Source organism: Sebastes umbrosus, chromosome 20 (assembly GCF_015220745.1).
Source record: "Sebastes umbrosus isolate fSebUmb1 chromosome 20, fSebUmb1.pri, whole genome shotgun sequence".
NCBI lineage: Eukaryota > Metazoa > Chordata > Actinopteri > Perciformes > Sebastidae > Sebastes > Sebastes umbrosus.
This window is the reverse complement of record NC_051288.1, coordinates 26482691-26507538: the sequence shown is the minus strand read 5'-3', so window position 1 is coordinate 26507538 and position 24848 is coordinate 26482691. Positions and strand designations below refer to the sequence as shown.

The 24848-nt window shown below is 44.1% G+C and overlaps 1 protein-coding gene across 4 annotated transcripts in view; it reads right to left on the bottom strand.

Annotated features, from left to right (window-relative positions):
* LOC119479299 (glutamate receptor ionotropic, delta-1-like) overlaps window positions 1-24848 on the bottom strand; it is a 555378-nt gene that overhangs the window by 171170 nt on the left and 359360 nt on the right. For all 4 annotated transcript variants that reach the window (XM_037754721.1, XM_037754723.1, XM_037754722.1 and 1 more), the window contains exon 4: window positions 21324-21529. In XM_037754721.1, coding sequence (XP_037610649.1) covers window positions 21324-21529 — 206 coding nt within the window. The remainder of the gene's footprint in view (window positions 1-21323; window positions 21530-24848) is intronic.

Sequence of the window (24848 nt, the reverse complement as noted above, 5' to 3'; positions counted from 1 at the left end):
GCTGAAGTAAATGGGGAACGCGTTTTACAACAGCAAATCTATATCCTCGGTCAGAGTCATGGTCGGGGCCATAGATTCTAACTTACTGATATTTCAGAGCCGTGGTCGGGGCCATATATTCTAACTTACTGATATTTCAGAGCCATGGTCGGGGCCATAGATTCTACTGATATTTCAGAGCCGTGGTCGGGGCCATATATTCTAACTTACTGATATTTCAGAGCCATGGTCGGGGCCATAGATTCTACTGATATTACAGAGCCATGGTCGGGGCCATAGTTTCTAACTTACTGATATTTCATAGCCGTGGTCAGGGCCATAGATTTTAACTTACTGATATTTCAGAGCCTTGGTCGGGGCCATAGATTCTAACTTACTGATATTTCAGAGCCGTGGTCGGGGCCATAAATTTTAACTTACTGATATTTCAGAGTCGTGGTCGGGGCCATAGATTCTAACTTACTGATATTTCAGAGTCGTGGTCAGGGCCATCGATTTTAACTTACTGATATTTCAGAGTCGTGGTCAGGGCCATCGATTTTAACTTACTGATATTTCAGAGTCGTGGTCGGGGCCATAGATTCTAACTCACTTATATTTCAGAGCCGTGGTCGGGGCCATAGATTCTAACTCACTTATATTTCAGAGTCGTGGTCGGGGCCATAGATTCTAACTTACTGATATTTCAGAGCCGTGGTCGGGGCCATAGATTCTGACTTACTGATATTTCAGAGCCGTGGTCGGGGCCATAGATTCTAACTTACTGATATTTCAGAGCCGTGGTCGGGGCCATAGATTCTACTGATATTTCAGAGCCGTGGTCGGGGCCATAGATTCTACTGATATTTCAGAGCCGTGGTCGGGGCCATAGATTCTAACTTACTGATATGCAATGACGGTAGTGGAGGAAGTGTTATAAATAGTAAGATTTGCATCCATTTACTTAAATTCATTAAGAATTTTCTCAGTTTTTGGCGTTTTCTGGATTCTCCATTCACCGTGGAAGCGTTCAAGAAAAACTACGTTTTCTTCAAGACTTGAAGGTAACACATGGACATGGAGAGTAATTGATAAACAAATGGTCGTTTTGTGGGTGAAGAATTCCTTTAAGCTGCCAATTAAACTCAGCACTTAAATCCTCCCATTCCCGGTTGGCTTCTAATATGAAAGTCCCACAGGAAGTAGAATTTTATGTTCAGTAGCTTAATAATGAAGAAAAGCACAGCAAAGTAGAAGAAGCTTCATGAAGGGATGAGAACATGGTCTCTGTTAGTAGCAGAGCAGAGAGCACATCATGCTGTTGTTGCACAAATGGAGTTAATGCCGTGGAAAAGTACATGATACTGAGTTTATCATGTGAGCCATTAAAGTTCAAGTAATTCCACCCCCAAAACGATTTATTGATTTTAAAAAGCAACAAACCTTTTAACCTCTCGTGAGTCATGTTTACCCGCTGGCCGGCTCCTGACTGACCTCACAAACAGGACGAACAGAGGCAGAGCTCAGGGGTTAACAGTGGGCTAGTCCATCCCCATCGTGGCTCAGTGAACAAAGAGACGCACACATTCACAACAGCTACCTGTCAGAGAGCAGCTGTCGCAGCCTGCAGGGTATTGTTTGTCGACGGTACGAGATGCTGAGCGCTGTACACAACCCCCCCCAGCTGGGTGGGTGGAGGACAGGATGTGAGGTGAATGAGAAATCATGTTAGCGCCAGTTCATCAGGAGCTGCACCGCCTTTCTTTCACTTTCCACATGTCAGGTGTCACAGCGCCTGGAAATAAGTTTCCTACAGTCCCTGTGAACTACGGCGGCCTGAAATATAAAAGGTAAGCAATACAATAGTCTGGTTCTGACCTCTGAGATTGTGTAGATCTTTTTCAGATTCAAATCAATCTGATGTTGTGCTCAGCTGTTTCCCTGAATGAGAAAACAACCGAGCCAATCAGAGGGTTGTCATGAATACCTTCACACAGAACGTGAATATTACTACGACTGTCCACAATACCAATTTTACGAACTCATGTCATTAAAACAGCCCAGTTCCTCCGTCACACAATCAGAGGTTTCCCCCAACACATGCTTTTTTTCGATCACAATGCGTCATGATGAGTCCGCACACGCCTCTGTCCGTGTTCAGCGTCCTTCAGGTCCTCTCCCCCTGAACGGCAGCGTTCTGCGTCTGCTGCCCGGCTGCATGTCCGCTGCCTAATGCAGCCTGCGGAGGCTTCCTCTCGTGGATTTCGGCTACGTGAGATGAATGCGTAGCATTGCAACGCGTGTCCTTCGGTTTAATTAAAGGCGTATTCTGTTAGTCTACGGTATTGTTGTTGAATAAGAAGCATTTTGCAAAAGGTTTGTTGAGTTTCATGCACGTTTGTAATCCAGAGAGGGTTAAAACAAAACAACGACAACGAATATCTGAATAACTGAATAGTGGAATATTCGGGTCCCGTCCTAAATATTACACGGCAAAAAAGCGACGTACTATTTTTTGGAACAAGGTCAAATCTTCAGAGCTTTTGCAGAGCGAATAAAAACGTCAACCGATCATGTGTGAGTTGAGTTGCGCCAACATTTATGACAATACAACAACAGAGACAGGAAACTTTATTACTCATTTCAACCTCGACAATGGATTCCTTCTGTTCTCACCTTTCACAATAAAAGCCCAAGACATGTAATATTTGCACAAGAAAAAACAAAAAAAGGCCACAAAAAAGTTAAGAGTTGAGTTAAGTTAAGTTACGGAGTTAGAGCCAATGATGAAGTGAAAATGAAATCCCTGTAATTATCAGTCTTGCTACAGAATACAATAGAAACAAGGTAATTAGAGAAGAAACAGATTGTGAAAAAGTAAAATATGACACCCCTCTAAATACCTGTTTCTAGTTCTAATTTCAGTGTCTCTCTTGTAGCTCCGTCCTCAGAGCTTTAATAGACGGACGGTGGGTGGAGGTGTCTGAGAGAAAGCTGAAATAGCAACAGGTGGGGAACGTTTCTGTTCCAGATCGCTGAAGAGAAGCAATCAAAGAGAGAGAGAGGGTTTCTAAAGTTGACCAAATAATCAAAGAGAGATTCGTCATCGGACAACAAAGTTTTTCAACTAATGTTTTTCTTCAATCTAATGATACAACTCTTAAATGAGGAAACGTCAGATGAGAATGAATATAACATAAATGTTGGTGACTTTTAGAGGATGTGATCTCGTCTCTGGCTCAACGATGTGCGTCTCTTCTGATCTCTCTCAGCTCTAAACATAGAAAAGCTAATCACTTCCAACGCGGAGGGATGAAGGATCGTCTTACTGAGCGCCGCGGCTCTCACTATCAGAAGACAAATCTAGAAAACGGGTTTGAACTCTGATCAATAACAGTCTGGCAGACGTAGATCAACAACACACTGAGACAAGAGGCTGATTTCGGGGTCTCTGAGCTGATGTAAAACATGGCAGACGTCAAGAGAGAGCTGGATGAGAGTGTTCAGAACTGAGAGAACTGGGCTTCAGACTGGAAACAGGAAGTCTGGCTAATGCTTCATCTTTGATCTTTGTGGACACATTATGCAGATAATGAAGAGCCTGAGCCTCTCCTGATTGAATAGAAACATGTTGAATCAAATCAATTAGTGTGAAGTCATTCATTCGGTCCATTCAGCAGAGAACCAATCAGAGCCTGAGAACAGCGGCTGGATATCTTTCAGACGAGTGATGAACTGACGGCTGAATCCAACTGTTAATACATGGTGTGTGCCTAGCATCCACACTACTCTGCTGTTTCAGAACCACTAAAACAGACTTTTGAAAACGCTACTGACGTTGTCTTAGATTGATGAAGTCCTCAGTCCTTCCCTGATTCATCACGCACCCATCATGCGACCTTTTCTTACGGAAGAGCGATCAGAATTGACCACCAGTGGTTCAGGTGTTGCTGACTTTACTGTCTCTGCTAGCAGCTGTTGTGCAGTTTAGTTCTGCATTTGATAATGCTACTACTTTCTCTAGGGATGTCACAAGAACCCATACCTTGGTACCAAGTCGATGCCAAAAATTCATAAAACATGACGGTACTGGTTTCTCTACAGGTACTGCCAGGGCTCGAGACGAGGAGGAGGCAAGCTATCATTGGAGAGATTTGCGACAATTCCCATGTCAAGTACCGGCCCTACGTGAAGTGCAGCTGCTTTTGGGTGAAATAAACACCTTTTTGTTTTCTGTGCTTGTTTTGTTCTGCATAACTATTGTGAAGTTCACAAAGAAAATGTAAATGAAAAAGCATAAATGCTGCTCTCCAGAACCACCTCCCTGTGTCTGCGGTGCGGTGCGTATATGCAGCAGTATGGAGCTGTAAAGCAGGGCTGTGGGTGCAGACAGCAGTATGGAGCTGTAAAGCAGAGCTGTGGGTGCAGACAGCAGTATGGAGCTGTAAAGCAGAGCTGTGGGTGCAGACAGCAGTATGGAGCTGTAAAGCAGAGCTGTGGGTGCAGACAGCAGTATGGAGCTGTAAAGCAGAGCTGAGGGTGCAGAGCTGCAGTATGGAGCTGTAAAGCAGAGCTGTGGGTGCAGACAGCAGTATGGAGCTGTAAAGCAGGGCTGTGGGTGCAGACAGCAGTATGGAGCTGTAAAGCAGAGCTGAGGGTGCAGACAGCAATATGGAGCTGTAAAGCAGAGCTGTGGGTGCAGACAGCGGTGACATACAGCAGAGCCTGTTGGGATGCAGCGTGAGCACGCTGGAGGAAAACCTGATGACAGCAGCAGAAAACACCGGCGGGGACTCTCAACCTGCCTGACTCATCTCTCTCTCTCTCTCTCTCTCTCTCTCTCTCTCTCTCTCACGGTGTGACCAATCACCTCGTCTCTCATCTTTTATGTCTTTGTCTCCCTCCTTCTCCCCGTCCTCTCTCCCTCCATCTCACTGCTTTCTTTTCTCTCACCGTCTCGTCCTCTCTCTCTCAAACTCCGTCGTGAGATTCACATTATTACATTTCTGAATAATTACCAGACGCTGCCATCCAGAGAAACTCACAATAACTGCAACACGCCCGGATTCAATTCTTCCATCAGCAGCATGACAGAAAACATTAATGGGAAAGAAATGTCCCAAACAGCGACAACAGAAACATCTGTGTTCCTGCACATCTGTCAGTAATCGCCTGATCTCAATAATCCATCTAGAATACCTGAGGAGAGAGTGATTGTTGAGATGAACAGCTGGAGGAAGCAGCTCTTCAGATGAAACACTGAGGTTGTATTTATGATGTTGACTGAGACCAGGATGTTTGTGAGCGTCTGGGGAGAGAGGAGCTATTTCAGGACAGAAACAACATGCTGGTGACACAGCAGAAAGCATCATGATGCTACCATCATCATCTCTGCATCCTCTAGGTCACTCCTTCTCCACTGAGGTTTTAAAGTACTGCAATATTTAGAATACAAACACTATGATCCCCCGTTACACCTGGCTTTAAAATGGGTCTCTTATCTAGATATGATTAACATGATTACATTTACACCTGGTATAAATTAGGGCTGGGATGTATTGTGATCTTTGTTACCTTTTTTAACACTGGGGAAGAAGTTGAATCAAACACTTCTAGGGACTTTTACTTTGGAAAATATCTAAACTCTCCAAGGTGGTCTCTAGCTCTCCCGTCAGCTCCGTTCTCTTTATCCATCCATGGTCAGCTCCATCGGGGCCGTTTCAATGCAGAGAACACAAATGTCAGTATCTGGGTGCTCTACAGTTGTAGCGTCGGCCCATTTGACCACGGAGACGAGAGCGACGGCCGGCTCCACCGCCACGTTACCGCCATACCATAACGTTTCCTGCCCGTGACAGAGTTAGCGTGCAGCTTTAGCTCTGCTCTGTCTAGCTCTGCTTTTCCTGTCAATGTGTGAAACCCAAAGTGTTTCCATCCTTTACTGGATGTGTAGTGTTTACCACGCTGGATTTAACATGGGAGGGTGCAGGTCGTATCCACGACGACCCTACAACGTTTTAGACTCTCTGAGGTTTGTTTTGGTTGACGGATACGGAACGGATATGACGTCACGTTACTCAGACTACCACAATAAAAGTGCTAACTTCCTTCTCCCTCCACAGAGACTCAGATGAAGCAGATACATCCATTCTGGCATTAAAACATCTATTTAGAAATGGTAAATAAACGGCTACTGTCGCATTGCGTTATGCAAAACCTCATTTGGACCAAAGTCAGAGTCGCTGCTGAACACTGAGGCTCTGCAGGTTGATTTCAAAACATCTGTTGTGTTTCACAGAAAGGAAACTTTAACACGAACATTCATTAAAAGTCTCCTTTAAAGGCCCGTCTGCAATAAACACATATTTGGTTTCTGAAAGCTCTAAAAGCTGCAGCTTCACCGGCAGTAGAAGAAGAAGAAGCCTCAGTAGTTCTGGAGGAATACGAGCTGCATCAACACTAACAGAAGGAAACATGTTCCCACAGAGCTGCTTCACGGTAACGAATGAACCCGGGAGCACCGCGAGGTTAGCATGTCAGCGTTCAGAGCAGCAATAGTGTTAATGAAAAGCACAGAGCTGGAGAGCATCATGAGCATCTGTTTACAGATTCAACAGTATCCTCGCTGGATTCAGCTGAAGGATGCTGTCATTGTGTTATTATCTGTTGTTAGGATCCTCATTAGCTGACCTCTCAGTGACTGCTCCTCCTGAGTTCAATACAAACACACCTCTCTCTGTGGAGGGATGGAGGGATGGAGGGACGCCGCGGTGCCACGCTGCAAACAGGAGGCCAGAAGTCTCGTCCCTAATGAGCTACACCGTCGTGGTGGTATCAGACTCAGAGGGATCTGTCCTCCACCGAGTCATCAAGGTCAGAAAGTCAAATAATTAAAACTCTACAACAACAGCAGGTTAACCCGACGGCACAGAGCTGAAATGTCCGAACAGCTCGGAGAAGGTTTCCAGGAGGAAGCTTCACCTCGATCGGAGCCAATCAGCTGACAGAAACACGAGCAGGAAGCAGGAACGACGGTCACGCTGCCTGGACTCGCCGCTCCGCTCTCTGGACAGGAAGTGATTCATGAGAGAAATTCACTGTTTGAAAAATCTGACAGCCGATTCAGAAAGTTACTGAAAGCACAAAAAGGACTTCAGAGCTTAAAGTCCTCGCTGGCTGATGAAATGACTGATTGTACTGCTGACATCACAGCTGTCAGGGGAGAAACGTGATGGTTTATAACGGAAGGAATCAGTCTCTTGTTTAAGTTTAAAAAACATATTTAAAGGAATAATATGTAACGGTGCCTGTTGGTATACAGCGTGCACCTATCTGCATTAAAATGTCTAAAAATGACTAAACCTACGTTACATATGTTGTTGAGTTGTGTATTTATATCCAGAATGTTTCCAACAATTTTCAAACCTGAGAAATCTGTGTGTTCATTTGGTCGCCCGTCAATGGCGTCATATTGTCTTTGTACGTGCGTCGGCGTTGTGGTTGTCTGCCAGAAGCTGTCATGATTAGACTTTTATCATAGACTTTATATAAGAAAGTGGACGTAGTCACAGTGAAGTCAATCATTGGTTTGTGGACGACGGTTTTTAAGCCTCAGATTTGGCGTTTTGGCCGTCATCATCAGGGTGGAACTAACAACCGAACGCTGATGTTTACAATGTTTACTGAGGTCACACATCAAGAGAGAAGGAGGCTCATTTTCTCATAGACGTCTATAGAACCAGAGGAGTCGCCCCCTGCTGGCTGGTAGGATGAATGCAGGTTTAAGACACTTCAGACAAGGTTTTATTTCTCTGTCAGGTTCTTTCCGAAATATTGACAGACACTTATAATAATAATCTGAGCCTGTCAGTGGCAAAAACAAGAACTTGTTTTGGACGTAAACTGACGGTACCAGGTTGCCCCAATTGATTACATTACAGCTTGTTTATACAAATGTCATACAAATGACGTACAGTATAGCAACGAGCGGTGCATTCAGTTTAAAGGTGTAGTTCCCTACATTTGAGAGAGATGCTGGTAACTGATCACATCCTGTTGATGAGCAACGCCAGGCGACTTTAATTCATCATCAACATTCTGGTTTTGTGTTCTAACGTCATGTGTTCATTCCTGCATGTCTGATCATCGCTGTGTGCTCAGCTGGAGCCGGACGGCAGCAGCACCTCCTCTCTGCTGCTGGATGCATGGAGAAAACAAACTGTGTGTGTGTGTGTGTGTGTGTGTGTGTGTGTGTGCACTCTTGAGTAACAAGATAGATGGATTATGACAAAGCAAAGAGAGTGTGGAGGGAAATATGTGTGTGAGAGAGAGAGAGAGGGAGAGGCGGAGTGGGCGAGCGAGTGAGAATAGCAGTGTGAGCGGGCGGGCGAGGCTAAAAACAGTGTGGCATGGGAGAGAGAGAGAGAGATGAGGAGAGAGAGAGAGAGACAGAGAGAGAGAGAGAGACAGAGAGAGAGAGACAGAGATGGATGACTGAAGCTCTCTGCCTGAAAAATATGAAGAAAACAACAGAGAGGAAAACAGTGTGAGAGAAAGTGAGAGATGGGAATATGTTTCCAGAGGGTCTAGTTAGAGAGACACGGGGTGTGTGTTTTGGGCGGTGAACCGTGCAGTCTGAAGCTCTCTCTCTCTCTCTCTCTCTCTCTGTGAATCAGGGTGCAGTGTGTTCCCATCGACGGCTGCTGTTCTGTGAATGTTGTCTGGATGGATCGCATAATTAAAAGACAAACACCAGAACTCTTCTTGGATTGAAGAAAACTGTCATGTCCATTTTCATAAGGGGCCCCTTGACCTCTGACCTCCAGATGTGTGAATGTAAATGGGTTCTATGGGTACCCACGAGTCTCCCCTTTACAGACATGCCCACTTTATGATCATCACATGCAGTTTGGGCAAAAACATGCAGATTTTATGCCTTAAGACGTTTTTCTCGCAAAATTATGACTTTATTCTCGTAATTATACGACTTTTTTTCTCGTTAAATTATGACTTTATTCTCGTAATTATACGACTTTTTTTCTCGTTAAATTATGACTTTATTCTTGTAATTATACGACTTTTTTTCTCGCAAAATTATAACTTTATTCTCGTAATTATACGACTTTTTTTCTCGCAAAATTATGACTTTATTCTCGTAATTATACGACTTTTTTTCTCGTTAAATTATGACTTTATTCTTGTAATTATACGACTTTTTCTCGTTAAATTATGACTTTATTCTCGTAATATTCTGACTTTATTGTGTAAATCTCAGATGTGTTTTCCCTCAATGTGGCCCTAATACTCCGTAGTACATTGTCTCTTTGGCCCTCACTGCATTAGACTTATATACTATATACTTAGACTATAAACTGTGTTACCTTCATCACAATGATCACATGTTTTGCAGCTCCAGACAGATTATTATTTATTTAATTTTGATAGTAAAGGTTGCTGACCCCGGAGTTAGACAAAGACTGTGTGTGTGGACGAGGGATGATTGTGTCTCAGGAGTCCTGCGTTGTCCAGCACGCTGCTGGAACACGTGTTGTGTGTCTGTGTGACTTGTTATCGCCGCCGTCAGCTCTGGCCCGGTTCCCACAGCTCCTCCGGTGTCCGGTCTCTCTGCTTTTTAAGACTTCAGCCGCCGCCGCCGCTGCACACACCGGTGCGTGTTTACAGCCCGTGCTCTGAGAGATGATTTGATATTTTTTCCTGTACGTCACTCGCCCCCCCGGGCGCCGCATTGTGTTTCCTCGGCTCTCCGGGCCGATAGCAGATTAGCCCTGTCAGACCGCCGCTTTATCAGCCGTGCTGTCCGCCAGCCAAACAAATGACAGCAGCCCTCCACACGCCCGCCGCCGCCACCGCCTCTCCCTCTGTGACAAACGACACGTCAGCCCATCTCCTATCCATCCCTCATCCATCTCATATCGCTGCCAACGGGGTAGATTGTCACACGGATGCCCTTACAAGGGCCGCCAGCTGTGAACACGGGGCATCCAGGTCGTCGCCTCGGCAGTTCTTTGGCAGTGAGGTCGGTACTTTTAGGACAAAAAGTCCTGCTGTTATCCGCCTGATGAACAACACTCTCTAGGTTCTGATCCGAGTGCTGCTGTCGAGGCCTGATATACTGCATTTAGAGCTCAGTATCTCTTCATACTAGGGCTGAAGAGAAGACGTCAGAATCAGGTCCAAACGTTCCCGTTACAGCAGATCTACGATGATACTCATCTGTCTCTGGATATTATATGAAACACCGTTATAGGACATATCAAAGGGAAGCTGTGACGCAGGTTGCCGGCACCGGAAGGACAAAATGTTCTTTCTAAATGCACGATGTTTCCAAAGTCGTTGAGTTTAAATAATCATGATTATAGCCGATGCACACGCCAACATGTGATTAACGGGAGTACTGGCACTTCTGGTTTTCCTCTTCAAACACCGTACAGAACTATTCTGCTGTCGAACATTTCAACTCCTTTAAGTAGATCCTGAAGAAAAGATCCTGTACAGAAAACAACAAAAGTGCTTCTACCAAATAGATTGCACTCTTTTTGATGACTGAATAAATACTACTTACTTCTTCTGTAAATCAGCGTTCTGGTTTTTAATAATAAACCAACATGAGTAATGTGACTGACTAAGTGTGACTGACCCGTCTCACCCTCCGCTCTGTAATCTGACGTTGTAAGAAGGAGGTGACCCGACCAGCCAAAGGCGTCCGTCTCCGATGCTGATCTCCAATCAGCGCTAATGCTTGTCAAGTATTCTCCACCTCCGCCTACTTCCAGGCAATTAAATAGCGGCCAGAGCATTTACACTAAGTGCTCCAATTAAAGCTGAGAGAGGGGGCTGTGGGTGAGATCAATTATGATCCAGCGTGGAGGATGACAACTGGCTTTCTTCTTTGCAACATCTCACTCTTTGGCCTCTCGTCCTGTTTACTCCTCTTTCACTGACGCCTGCAGGCAGACTGCTGCTCCGTCGACAGCTCAGAGAGTGAAGATGTGAAACTAGAAGAAGTGCTTGTAAGAAAACAACAACAAAAGAGTCCAATGTAAACTACCACAGGCTCAGAACACACACAGTTCTGCAGCCGTGACGACCTTCTGACTCCAACATGGGTGATGGGAACACAGCTGAAGAATCACACTGAGCTGAAGAAACTCTACCAACTTGTAAACTTTAAAATGTGTTTTAAATGCGTTCCTCGGGCGTTCGCGGTCTCTGGAACATATTACAACCTGTCAACCTTCATTCAGTTTATTAGATTAAGACTCTCCGCTGCTCCACATTTTGTTTTTTTAACAGTTTTCTGCTCTCACAATGATTGATTTTACAATGTTTCTGTCATGAAAGGCAGAAAGCAGAGATGTAGAGGGACATTTAGTATTCACAGCATGTAGGTAGGTAGCAGCAAACAGCAACACAGTGACTGAGGTCTGTTATTACTGTGCTCACTAGTTTTGTGAATGTCATTGAGCAGTTGCAGAAGCATGCATTTATTCTTTTTCGTGACACCTCCATCTCCATCTCCATCTCCATCCTCCACACGGCTTCATACCAAACGTTTACAGATTGATTGTCAAGTATTTAATCCTCTTATCAACATGGGAGTGGACAAATATGCTGCTTTATGCAAAATCTATGTATATATGTATTATTGGAAATCAATTAACAACACAGAACAATGACAGATATTCCTCTTTCTTCTACTTCTATTTCCTCTCTCGTGTTTCAAGGTTTTTTTTTGTTTCCTGTCGAGACTGTTTGTCTTTTGTTCTTTTTCTTCTGTTTCCCCTCTCGTCCTCTCTTCTCCTCCTCTCTCCTCCTCCTCCTCCCTCTCCCTCGCTTCATTAGCGATGCCGTCCTTCTCTCAGCCCCACAAGGACTAACTTGATGGGAGACAAATCCGAGTGATTAACAACGATTAAGAAACACGCTAGAAAAATACGACGGAGCCGTGCGGGAACCGGCAACCTTGTCTTTTAACGGCGCTCTAATCCCGAGAATTTACAAGCAACAGATGGGTTTCCATTTCCATCCCAGATTTATCTCTCTGTGTGTGTGATTCTTGGAAACATACTGAACCGGACTAACTCTCCTCAGACATTAACTGTTGTAACTGTTAAAGGTCAAACTCATTCTGAAACTTCTCTCTTCCTCCTTCTCTCCTTAACCTTTTAGAAGTTTCACTTTTCTTTTAGAAGTCAATTAAGAACAAATTGATGTCATGAAGGAAAGCCAAATGTCTCGGAGGAGGTCAAAGTTAGATGTGTGATTTATACAAATAAATGCATTTAACAAAAAGGGAAAACAATATAGTTATTAGAGTTATAACTTTTCTTTTTTATTGCCTCACCGTGTCCCGATGACGGCGAGCAGCTCTGACACGTCACACTACAGAGGACCAACATTTGTGAGGGCCCAGTTTGTTCAGTGTTTCTCTGAATCTGCATGACATCAGATGGTGACACACACTCATTATACAGATGTGCATATATGCAATATGTTGACTGTCCAATGAGTCCCTGCCCTTCGGCTCAAACAACAAGAACCATGGAGGACAAACTGTGTTAGTAAGACCCAACAGGTCGTAAAAACAATGTGAAATGCGTGAATGAGACGGAGGCTGGAGCGAGGGCTAGGAGGCGGAGTTAGCGAGCCGTGACGACAGCGTGACGGCTGTGACCCCGTGATTGAGCGGGCGCTTCTGCACCTGCTCCATGGGCCCAATGGATGAGGAAGATCGCCAGAAGATCCGGGTACGAGATCCGGTACGAGTCATTTTGGCTTCATGCTCCACTGAGACACTTTCATAGGAATGAATGCTACACGACAAACCACCGCAACTTGCAAACCACCGGCAACTTGCGGAGCCTTCGTGCACCACGTGAAAGCCATGATTTTTCTGGCACACACAACTCACGCCGGCTTCACTACGGCGAGCATAAACCAGGCTTTAGTGTGTGTGTGTGTGTGTGTGTGTGTGTGTGTCAGTGAGATGGAGAGATGGGGGAGAAAATGTCTGTGCTTGTGTTTATTGAGGTCGTTTTCAATTTGCTGTTGCAGGGTTTTTACCTCGAGGACATGTGAAACACACATACACACACACACACGCACACACACAAACACAAACACACACAGAAGTGTGTAGGTGTCACCAGCCTGATAGGATCCTGTCAGTCAATCTGTCTCCCGCGGCTACCGAGAGCTTCGTCCCGCCTCCCAATCTAAACTTCACTCCTACAGTGATTTACACTCCTCCTCCATCCATCCCTCACTCTCTCTACCTCTATCTCTTTATTTATAGAGAAGAGGAGAAATAGGAAAGAGGGATGGAGAGGGAGGGAGACGAGGATAAAGGAGGGTAGGAAAGGAGGAAGGGATTGAAAAGAGGGAGGAGAGAGGAGGAAGGAGGGAAGGGGAACAAGTTATGAAGACGGGATAGGAGAAAAAAGAGGGAGAGGACGCAGAAAGAAGAGTAGATGTGGTCGTAGCTGGAAGGTAACATGTAAATAGTGAAACTCTTGTGAGATGGTTGAGGTCAGGAGGTCGTCGGGAAGCGAGTCTCGCAAGAGTTTTTGGAAGTTTTTGCAATTTACAGGTTACCTTCTAGCAGGGTCTGAAATTTTATCTGCAACTTTTGAAATCTCTGCGCCAAACGAAGGAATAACATTTTAGATCTTGTGCCATTCAACGTTCGATATATTTTACATCAATACACCAAAAACTACATTTTACAAGACTAAATTTGAACACATCATGATAAAGTTGTAATTTACCTTCACCAAATAGTCATTTTTACTGAACAGAGCTTGAATGCACCATACAATAATCAATGGAACCTCCGTTAATGTTAGTAACTCCTTTATTAATCCAGTCAGGACGGTGCTGCTAACAGCTAACGTCACTAACTCTCCTCCTGATGATTTCAACATTGTGTCGCTTTATCAGGGAAACAATAAGGTGCATCCGTCAGGTTTAGTAGTGCCACGTTGAGTGCTTTTTTCTCTCTCCGCTGTGTCTCCGGTCCCAAACAAACTGAAACATGAGACAGCGTTCGTGAGCCGTTGCGTCATTGTGCATGCAGAACTGTTGGAAAGCATCAATACAGATGGATCAATACGGGACAATCGAATCGGACGACTAGAAACTGGTTCTCAACGGGAACCGATTCTCTATTCCCATCCCGAGCGTTTTCCCTTCTTCTGCCAAAGTGGTGGATGGCATGATGATTTTACCCGCCACTGCCAACAATTTAACCTGCATGTGGCGAGTGCTAATTTCAGACCCTGCCTTTTAGACATGACCAGTAGATGGAGGAGAGAAGACAGAACGGTAGGGAGAAATGAGGGGTAGCAAGAGAGACCGAGGATAGGGAGAAAGGAAGGAAAGAGAAAAATAGGAATGGAAACAAGGAAATGAGGAAGCAGAAAAGGAAAAGAGTGGAAATGGAGAGAGATGAGGAGAGAATGAAGACAAATAAAGGGAAAGGAGGAGGCAGAAATCAATGATGATTACACATTAAAGCACACAGCAACATGGCAGCTTCAGGTGTGAAGACACCCGACTGCGTGTGTGTGCGTGTGTGTGCGTGTGTGTTGCTAATTCGTCTGCCTGGATTCACACATACTCGATAATGATTCACACAGTCAACTGACAGCTGACTGTGATTCATGCAGAGACACCAACAGAGACAGAAGCAGTAATAAACGTCTCAAAGACACATCAGCTGCGCGGCACGGTGCGGTGCGGTGCGGTGCGGCGCGGTGCGGCGAGCCTCCGCTGATCAATACCAACACACACACATTGTTGGGTGAAGGACTAACTCCTGTTCTACTGGGGGGGTAAACATGTAATGTTTGTCCTGAGGGTGGCGCCAGAGGAACGGACATGTTGTTACCTGAATCACAGGTTCATCATCTGCACGGTGCAGCATGCTAACATCATGAACATGGCATGTAAACAGCTGTTGGATGTTAACATGTTGACTTCAGAGTCAGAGCACGGAGCCGCCAGACGTTCAGGTTCTAGTAGAGTAGATGAAGGCGTGTAAACACAGTTACTGTGGGGGACATAGATAAAGCTCGATATGGCCTCATCTGGTACGATGCATGGTCTGGTGTTGTGGTGGTGTTAGTAACGGATCCAACAAATTCAACACTAAACTATGAACCCTAACCCGCGCTGTGGGCGGGAACGCCATCAACCGCTTTAGTCATCCAGCTTGTCAGCATGCTAATGTTAGCATTACATTAGCATGCTCACAGTTTGCAAAGCATCCAGTGTCGCTGATCGATGTATCCTCAACGGTTCGTACGATGTCCTACAAGAAGTTATTCCTCATTTTTTGTGTGTTCAAAATGTCCAGCAACACGTGTCAATTTCCACCTGATACATGCATGCACGGCTTTTCAAAATAAACTTCTGGCTTCACAGGAAACTACTTCGTTAGGTTTAGGAAAAGATGGTGGTTAAGGTTCAAATAACTACTGAAGTGGAGAAAGTACTGAAGTGACGTGACAAATAAATCAACGTTGACTTCTGGTTTCACACGAGACATGAACAGCGGTCTCCTGGTGAAAGTCTGCTGACCGTCCCATCCACCCCGACCTCCTCCCTACGCAGCGTTTGTCGCTCTGGTTCACGGTTATGTGGATTACATACAGATTGATTTTGAGGGATATAAAGTATACAAATTAGAGTGCATTACATTTCGTAGGTAAAGCTACGAACAGTGGATGAGAGCATTCTTCACTGATAGCAAGACAATCCTCCATCATCTGAAACTCTTTGGGGAAAAGGAGGAGAGTGATCGATCCGAACACAAAACTGTGATTGTAAAACTCTCAACAGTTACCGGATAACACACGATGTTTTAAGGTCAGCGCGTTAATAATGTGATCAGCTCACGCTCAGCTGAGTGGAACGATGACTTCTGATTGAAGAGTAAAATATAGAAGACCAGGTTGAAATCAGGCCGAAGCCTAAAGACGAAAGACTAAAGAACGTCTCCAGCAGCAGCCAGGAGGACGGTAAACAACAGAAACAGGAAGTACCAACAAGTTCTGGCAGCAAGACTCAGAGCCAGTGGGTTTTGTTATCATGGTGTGCGTGTGTGTGTGTGTGTGTGTGTGTGTGTGTGTGTGTGTTTCTTCACGTTTCTATGACATTTTAAGAGTGCAACTTCCATTCAGCTCGGTCTCACCTTCCCACACTGTCATGTCCCGGTGCTAATGAATGTCTCAGCGTCAACACACACACACACACACACACACACACACACACACGCACACACACACGCACACACACGCACACACACACACACACACACACACACACACAGAAGCCATTTGTTTCTGTGCCTCAGCCTCCCACTCACAGACACTTGCAGTCCAACATTAACATGAACACACTCCACAGTCACACCTGAAGACGAGCCTCAGCTTTACTTTACTAAACTAATACAGTAAACACGCTACGCATTATGCTAATAATCAATACAACGTTCGGTCAGTGCTCCTCAGTTCAAACTCTGACGCACTAGGTACCTCGGCGTGTCAGTTTCCTTTTGTTACATGCATGCAGTGTCTTTTCAAAATAAACTTCCAACGCCTCCCACATGTAATCAGCTAAATCGCTCTGCGCTGGCTGTGCTTCTCCAAGGTGGTCTCTAGCTCTCCCTCCAGCTCCGTTCTCTTTATCCATCCATGGTCAGCTCCATCGGGGCCGTTTCAATGCAGAGAACACAAATGTCAGTATCTGGGTGCTCTACAGTTGTAGCGTCGGCCCATTTGACCACGGAGATACGATAACGTTTCCTTCTAATTTTTTTGCACTTTTTATCGGATATTGTTTGACATTTTTCTGCTTTTTTTAGACTTTTTTTTCGGAAATATTTCGGATATTTTTTTAGACTTTATTTCAGACATATCGGCCTTTTTTGGACGTATTTCTGACTTTTGTTTGAACATATTTCTGACTTTTTTCAGACATTTTTCATCCTTTTTTTGGGGCATATTTCGGACATACTTTGGCATTTTTTCGTCCTTTTTTCGGATATATTTCAGATATTTTTTGGACATAATTCAGCCTTTTTTTTTTTTTTAACTTTTTTTTCTGACTTTTTTCAGCCTTTGTTTTGACTTATTTTTGGACATATTTTGTCCTTTTTTAGACGTTAGCATGCAGCTTTAGCTCTGCTCTGTCTAGCTCTGCTTTTCCTGTCAAAGTGTTTCCATCCTTTACTGGATGTGTAGTGTTTACCACGCTGGATTTAACATGTGAGGGTGCAGATCGTATCCACGCTGACCCTCCAACGTTTTAGACTCTCTGAGGTTTGTTTTGGTTGACGGATACGGAACGGATATGACGTCACGTTACTCAGACTACCACAATAGAAGCGGTAACTTCCTTCTCCCTCCACATAGACTCAGATGAAGCAGATACATCCATTCTGGCATTAAAAAAAGTGCGAATCATCCCCCTAGTTGTTATGTATGCAACATGTGAGGACTTGTGAGCAGTCAGATTAGATATAAAAACAACCATGTATGTTCTTGGAAGAGATGGAGAGAGAGAGAGAGAGAGAGAGAGCTGCATTAATACTTAAAGCTGCTGCCATGGCAACACAGCTTGACTGGCAGTCTGAACAGAAATGAGAAGCACGCACACACACAGAAACACACAGAAACACACTCCTGGCATATAGAGATCTGTAAGAAAGAAGTCCAGGACGCCAGTATGAATGAGGCGAGCAGGGTGTGTGTGTGTGTGTGTGTGTGTGTGTGTGTGTGTGTGTTTGTGTGAGACACCGACAACAACAGCCATGAATACATGTCCATGTTCACAAAAAGCGTATTGTCTGCTGCTCAATGGAGGGAAATGTCTCTCTCTCTTACGCACACACACAGAGGTCATACTGATAATCACACACCATGTAAATGTTTAATAAGCCACACACACACACACACAGTCCATGCATACCTAATCACTTAATCACATAGTGTCTTCCACCGTCCATTTACACAAACCATATTTAGGAAAAAACAAAAACATAATTAGGAAACATTTTTAAAAAGTGTCATCAATAATTATTCGTTCTCACTAAATTATGATAATGTATGAAATATGGAGGTTTTACTGCTGAGAGTTCAAACTTTCTAGAACAGGCAGAGCTGTCGGTCCATGTTCTTGTTGCAGATGCTCTATTTTCCTGGGAGCCTTGAACTACCCACGATGCACTTTCCCCCAAGACGACGCTCCGTGTTTCCCAAGAACACGTTTCTCAACACTGATGCAGAGTTTGTTATATTTAGATCTTTAGATATTTTAGATTTAACACATAAGCCTCCTATGATGCACGGTAGGTAATCATTGCATATGTACTGCGATATGAAATTGTATACATGCATTTCAAAGCTCCGTCTGTACGTTACGACGACATTTAACGATAAATTGATTTTGTAAAATCTGATAACCATGAAGTATCTTACACTTCTAAATGATGACTCTTCTAAGGATGTTACGATACCAATACCAATGAAATTACACGATTCTCAATACCAATTCGATACCACAGTATAAAACAACATTTAAACAATAAATCATGTACTTCAACACACACTCCTTTATCATTGTTGTCATAAAGGTGTATGAAGTTAATCAGGTCATAATTCCCTCTCTATCTATTTTATATTCCTGTGAAAACATCTGGATATATTCAAGTTTCTCTCCAAAAACTACATTTTACAAGATTACATTTGAACGCATCATGATAACGTTAATAATAATCTACCTTCGTCCAATACTAATTTTTACTAAACAGAGCTTGAACGCATCATAATGTAACTGAATGGCCCCGTTGTTTGCAGTGTAGCATTATTATCATCCCCTGGACGAGTCGATAGTGAGTTTACTGCGTTCCAAAGATATTCTCTGTCGTGTCTGACACGACGCCGTTGGTCTCGAGTCCTGACGGTGACTACGGTGTTGTAGAAAAACAAGTACTGTCACGTTTTCAGAGTTTTGTCATCTATCTGGTAGTGAAGTATTGGTTCTCATGACACCCCGTATCTCTTCTTGCTTGTCTCAGACACACACAGAACATAAAGAACAGCTTCAAAGAACTCCTTCAAACCCACCTCTTCAACCAGGCCTCTATATGGCCTCTAGCTACTGTTATGTTCTGTTTGTTGTGTCTATTTATGTCGATGTTAAGCGTCCTTGGGTTTCTTGAAAGGCGCTATACAAATCCAAGTTATTATTATTATTATTATATACAAATAATTGAAATCATTCCCTCTCTCACACACACAAGCTGATCCACAGTGAGTATGAACTGTATTCCCTGCACAGGGAATGTCAGTTCCTCCATGTGGAGCACCCTGCAGCGTCACCAACGCAGACATCACTTCCTCCGTGCGTTGGCAATGTTAACACCTCAGATATCTGCTGCTACTGTGGAACATTTACACAAACTGCCAGGACCCTGAATTAATAGTTAGAGATCAATAACATTATCGTTAAACTCATCAATACTCAGCGAACAGCGACGAATCCAGAGCACCAACACCGGCTGAGTGCTTACAGCAGATAACATTAGCAGCTAGCATAGCCCTATCTCACTTAACATGGCTGAATACCCTGAACACACACACACACACACACACACACACCAGTGTGACCCGTGGACCGGAGCCATGGTGAAAAATGAAACAGGTAATAAATATTGAGCAAAACTCAGCATACCCTTGGACAAGCTTTCGTACTTGGTGTGTGTGCGTGTGTGTGTGCGTGTGTGTGTTTGTGTGGACCGACCAGCTCCATCTGTCACTCCAGGTGGCCACTCACACCTGGGCACCGACACACACACACACACACACACACACACACACACACACACCACAGGCTTCTAAATGCTCAGTGAGTGTTTGTGTTGAGCAGTGAGAGGACGGACACACACACACTGATTCTTCATGTAAACTTCATCTCTTTATTAACACTCAAGTTGTTCCTGTGATACAGTTCTTTTTGGTTAGTTCCCTTTAAACAGTCACCGGTTCCCTACAGTATGCACAGTCACGTGTTCCCTATGTGCCTTTGCATGTCCTTTACATGAACTCACTTGTTCCCTAAAATCAAGTATTACAGAAATTTCTTAACCTGCAGATCCCGTCTGTTTGGTAACCAGGTTAATCAGAGTTAGGACCGGATTTAGGAGAAAGAACATTACAGATGAACACTTCCTATCCTAACTTAAGAAAGGAAAAGTGTATTACACAAGAATCGTAACTTAATGATAACCGTTAAGCTTCTAACTGTAATTATTCTTTGGATTCCTCTCCAGATGTTACCAACACCTCAAACTCATCTGTCTTTGTAGTTAAGTTTGTTTTTGCTCCATTAGTTTTGTACATTTCAACGTACAGTATGTTTCAGTGAGAAAAACAACGGTTATAAAGTTGTTTAGCTTGACGAGATGAGAAAAGTACTTTTCCTGCTTGGGTCGGAGTCAATAACGTTACTCGCTGCTGTCGCCGCCACTCTCTCTCTCTTACTCCATCACTCACTTCCCGCGTAAACACACACACATGTCAGCCACCATAGCTCTCCAACATGCTCTGCACACCGGAGAGGCTTCAGTTGGTTGCTGTCTCTTCACTTCACCACTAGACACCGCCAGATCCTCCACACTGCACCTTTAACACACTCACTTGTGACATCTCCCACTTGGTGAAATGAACTACAAACATGTCAACAAACTGTTGCCACCGCTGGCATCAGAAGAAAAATGAACAGTAAGACTACTACCATCAATTCCACTTATTATATACTTTGGTATAATGAATGTCAGAATAAAGGATGTTTCTCCTTTTCTCCTCCATCCAGCCGACACCGTGTGAACGCAGAACGTACAATTACTTCTAATTGTCTCTATATTGTACATGCAGGGATCCATAATAATTATTCAGTCTCTAAAAACACATGTACACACACACGTGTTGCACACATGAGATGCACATGTTAGTGTAAAGTCTTTACATACATACACTCATCCATCCCTTAAATAGAGTCAGGGAAAAATGTTTTTCCCTGCAAACATGCTTCACTCATTTCATCACACTTTAAAACGTGTTTTCTTCCCTGTAAACATCTATCTGCTCCTTTTATACACTTATACAATCATTCACTCTCTGTAGAAGCACACTTCTCAGCAAATGCATTTGTTATACAACTATGTTCCACTCATACCTGTAGTTTGTGTGTGCAAACATGTGATGTAGTCATGCAGACTGCAAACGTGCAGCTGTAGCCAGTAAAAGTGAACGTGCACCGACCTGCTGGATGAACGTGTGCGCTCCGTGGGGGCTGAGCAGCAGGATGGCTCGGCGCAGAGTGTCCCGGTACCGGTTGAGCTCCTCGGTCCTCATGGTGGTGAAGAGGTTGGTGAAGACTTTGCTGATGTTCCGGTCCACTCGCTGCAGGGCCACGTCCACGCCCTGACGGGACGTCTGGTCCAGGAAACCCTGCAGGCCGCGGATATCTGGAGGAAGAAAAGAGGGCAGAGAGTCAAATATATATCACTAAACATGTGTTTACGTTTTATTTTCTTTTTTTCTTGTAAAGTTATGACTTTATTCTCATAATATTACGACTTTCTTCGTTAAGTTACGACTTTATTCTGTAGATCTCAGATGTTTTTTCCCTCAATGTGGCCCTAATACTCCGTAGTACATTGTCTCTTCGGCCCTCACTGCATTAGACTTATATACTATTTACTCAGACTATAACGCAGCAGTGCAGCCGATGTTAAAAGCCGGTCTGTAGCCCTGCTGATGTCAGACCGACAGCACAGAGAAGCCGACCTGAACACCTTCACTCGTCAATTACTGTTCAAAGCTGAGTTCAAACGTCTGCAGAAGCTGCTTTCATCTCCGCTGCCTTGCGAGCGTCCCGTGGGCACACACACATTCCTCGTGACCCATAAACACAAGCAAACCGCCGGGCACCAACACAACTTCAAAATAAGAGCGGTGATGCTGACGTCGGAGAGGCCGCCATCGGAGCTGACTGGAGCTGACTGACACCATTATCTCTCTCTCTGCTGAGCCGCTGAAACAGACAGCGTCTATCCATCTGAGAGCATCATCTGGATTCCAAACTGCCAGAGAAGTTTCTTTTCCCTGACATCCAGACAAGGCAGCTGTGTTGCGTTATGCTCCGTTATAGCTGGTGACAGGTTGTTTGGCCCGAACATCTCTTCCCCTTTTTCCTCCTCTCTTTTCCCCCTCCCTCCATCCTTCTCTGTCTATTAGCACTGACAGCTGGCTTGTTCCGAGTCCTGACTGACTCCGACTGCCACTCTCTCCTCCTACACTCTTTTTTTAACTCCAGCTGTTTCATCTCATCATCCCTCTCTCTCAGTTGGGGTTTTTCACATTCACTTTCTCCCCCATTACATCTTCTGTCCATCCATCCATCCATCCATCAGTCAGTCAGTCAGTCTGTCCCCCCACTCCTCTCCTCTAAACATCAGAAACAGTCACTATAGTGGAACAACGGGGAGCTCTGTGATTCACAGTCCTCCACTGAAGTCAGGCACCACTTGAGGCGGAGCTCTGCAGGAGGCTCCAGTCCATCCATCCATCCATCTATATGCATGCTTTATAATCAGCAAAGCTGTTAATCAACTCATCCAGACAGCTGTCCAAAAATCAGCTGTCAATATCAATCTTCATCTCCTCCTGGAAAATGCTTGAATCACCACGAAGCTGCAAACTTTGAGCGGCGCAGCGTTACATATCAGCATCTCCATTATGTTACACACTGTTTAATATTCTGCTCAGAAGTTTGGGACTGAATGTGAAGCCTCCATGCATCACTGCACTTTATCTGTAGATAACTCAAAAAACCTGTAGCAAACACATATTCATGCATATATAAATACAAATCCTTTTGCTCTATTCTCACCTACAGAGTGTGCAAAAACTGAAATGTTAGAAGTTGTAGCTTACACACCGGCAGCGTGGCAAATAAACGACAAGGAAATGCAAAATATTCGCCTGCAAATATGATGTGTCTAGGGCTTTTATTGTGAAAGGTGAGAACAGAAGGAGTGGATCTGGTCTGCCTTTGTCAAGGTTGAAAAGAGTGATAAAGTTTGCTGTTTTGGTTCAGACGACGGAGCCTCCGTGTTGTTGTTTCATAAATATAGACGCGACTCAACCCGTTCTGCACAACGTGATTGGTTGATGCCGCTATTCACGGAGTGAAAGATCAGAAAAAGTTGCTTTTTTTGCTGCATAATAATCCCGTTCTGTGTGAAAGTATTAACGTTGTGTAACGGCTTTAAGTTCTTCAATCCAATCATCAACTTCCACTCAGTCTTCACAGACCTCATCCTGCACTATGGACATGAGATCTAACTAATAAAGACAGCCCAGATGTTAAAGTTATCACGCCCTTCCACCAATTCTTTCAAATCAAACAGCCTTTCTCAGGTACATTTTATTCAATTAGACTTATTTTTATATAGCGTCAAATCATAACAGAAGTTATCTCGAGACACTTTTTATATAGAGCAGGTCTAGACTGTACTCTATAGTTTAGAGATTAGCATTGCATTGTTCTGGTAATGCACTGTGGACAGGAAAAACTCCCCTTTAGTGGTAGAACCTGAGAGCAGGACCGAGTAGGAACCGGGCATTTTATATTCAACCATCCCACACATTTAATCTCCAGCAAACATAACGCACACAGCGTCCTGTTTGTGAACTTGTTTCACCTTTTTATCGGTGTGCAGTATAAAAAATATGACTGCTAATAAATGATTAAGTGAGATGAAGTTACAGTGCATTGAAGGAGTAAACAAGGACAAGTGCAACGTGTTTTTGATTAAGAGTGTGGAGAGCATCTTTGACCACAGATAAAGAGATAGCTCAGGTGTTTCTCAGTGTGGTTGTATGAGCTACTTCTCCATAGTCAGTGTGTTACTACAGTATCAGTACCAGGAGCAAAGTAATGTACTGCTGTGGACGGGGGCAGCAGCTGAACACATTTTAGACACCTAAAAAACCCTTATCAGTTTAAGTGTATGCCATATTTAGAATATTCTCACCTCTTTACCTCGCGGTCAGACAGCTCTTTCTGAAGCCATTATCTACGCTCTCTTTAAAGCCACCAGACTCCATTGAAAGAAACAGTGATTTGACCTCTCAGAACACAGGAGCTGCTGCTCAACGCTGCATCCATCGGTTAGTTTGTGTTATTGTGTGATATATATATAGAGAGCTTCAGTTCCCCGTCAGAAAGTGGGCCTTCTAAAATACGTTTTACTGCTTTGTCTGTTTCTCTAAACTGGGGGCATGCCGACCGCCATCTACTGTAGGTAAGACACTGATTCTGGATAAATACCTCCTACATCCTCACTGAGAAACACCACAACCATCCCTCTAATGTGCTGCTACTAGTATTTCACCACTCATCATACAGATATATACACGTATATCATCTCTTTGTCTCCAGTCGCCGCCTCACGGTATAATTAACCTGAATAAAGCATCTCTTATTATTGTTTCACATGTGACATCCACATAATACATAACCTTCAGTATGTCATTATCAACAGCAACATTAGCATCACATAATGCATCCCTGCACCACATGACCACCATTAACATCCATTTACAACCCGTCACTCTGTCCTGTTGTCTCTGTGTCTCTGTCCATCCTGCTCTCAGTGTGTCCGTCGTCTCTCTCCTCAACAGATGCTGTTGGACAACAACAGAATGAAAAAGAAATAATCCCTCCTCTTCTCTCCAGCTCAAACACAAGTGGAGGGAGACTTGAAAGCAATTTGCCGA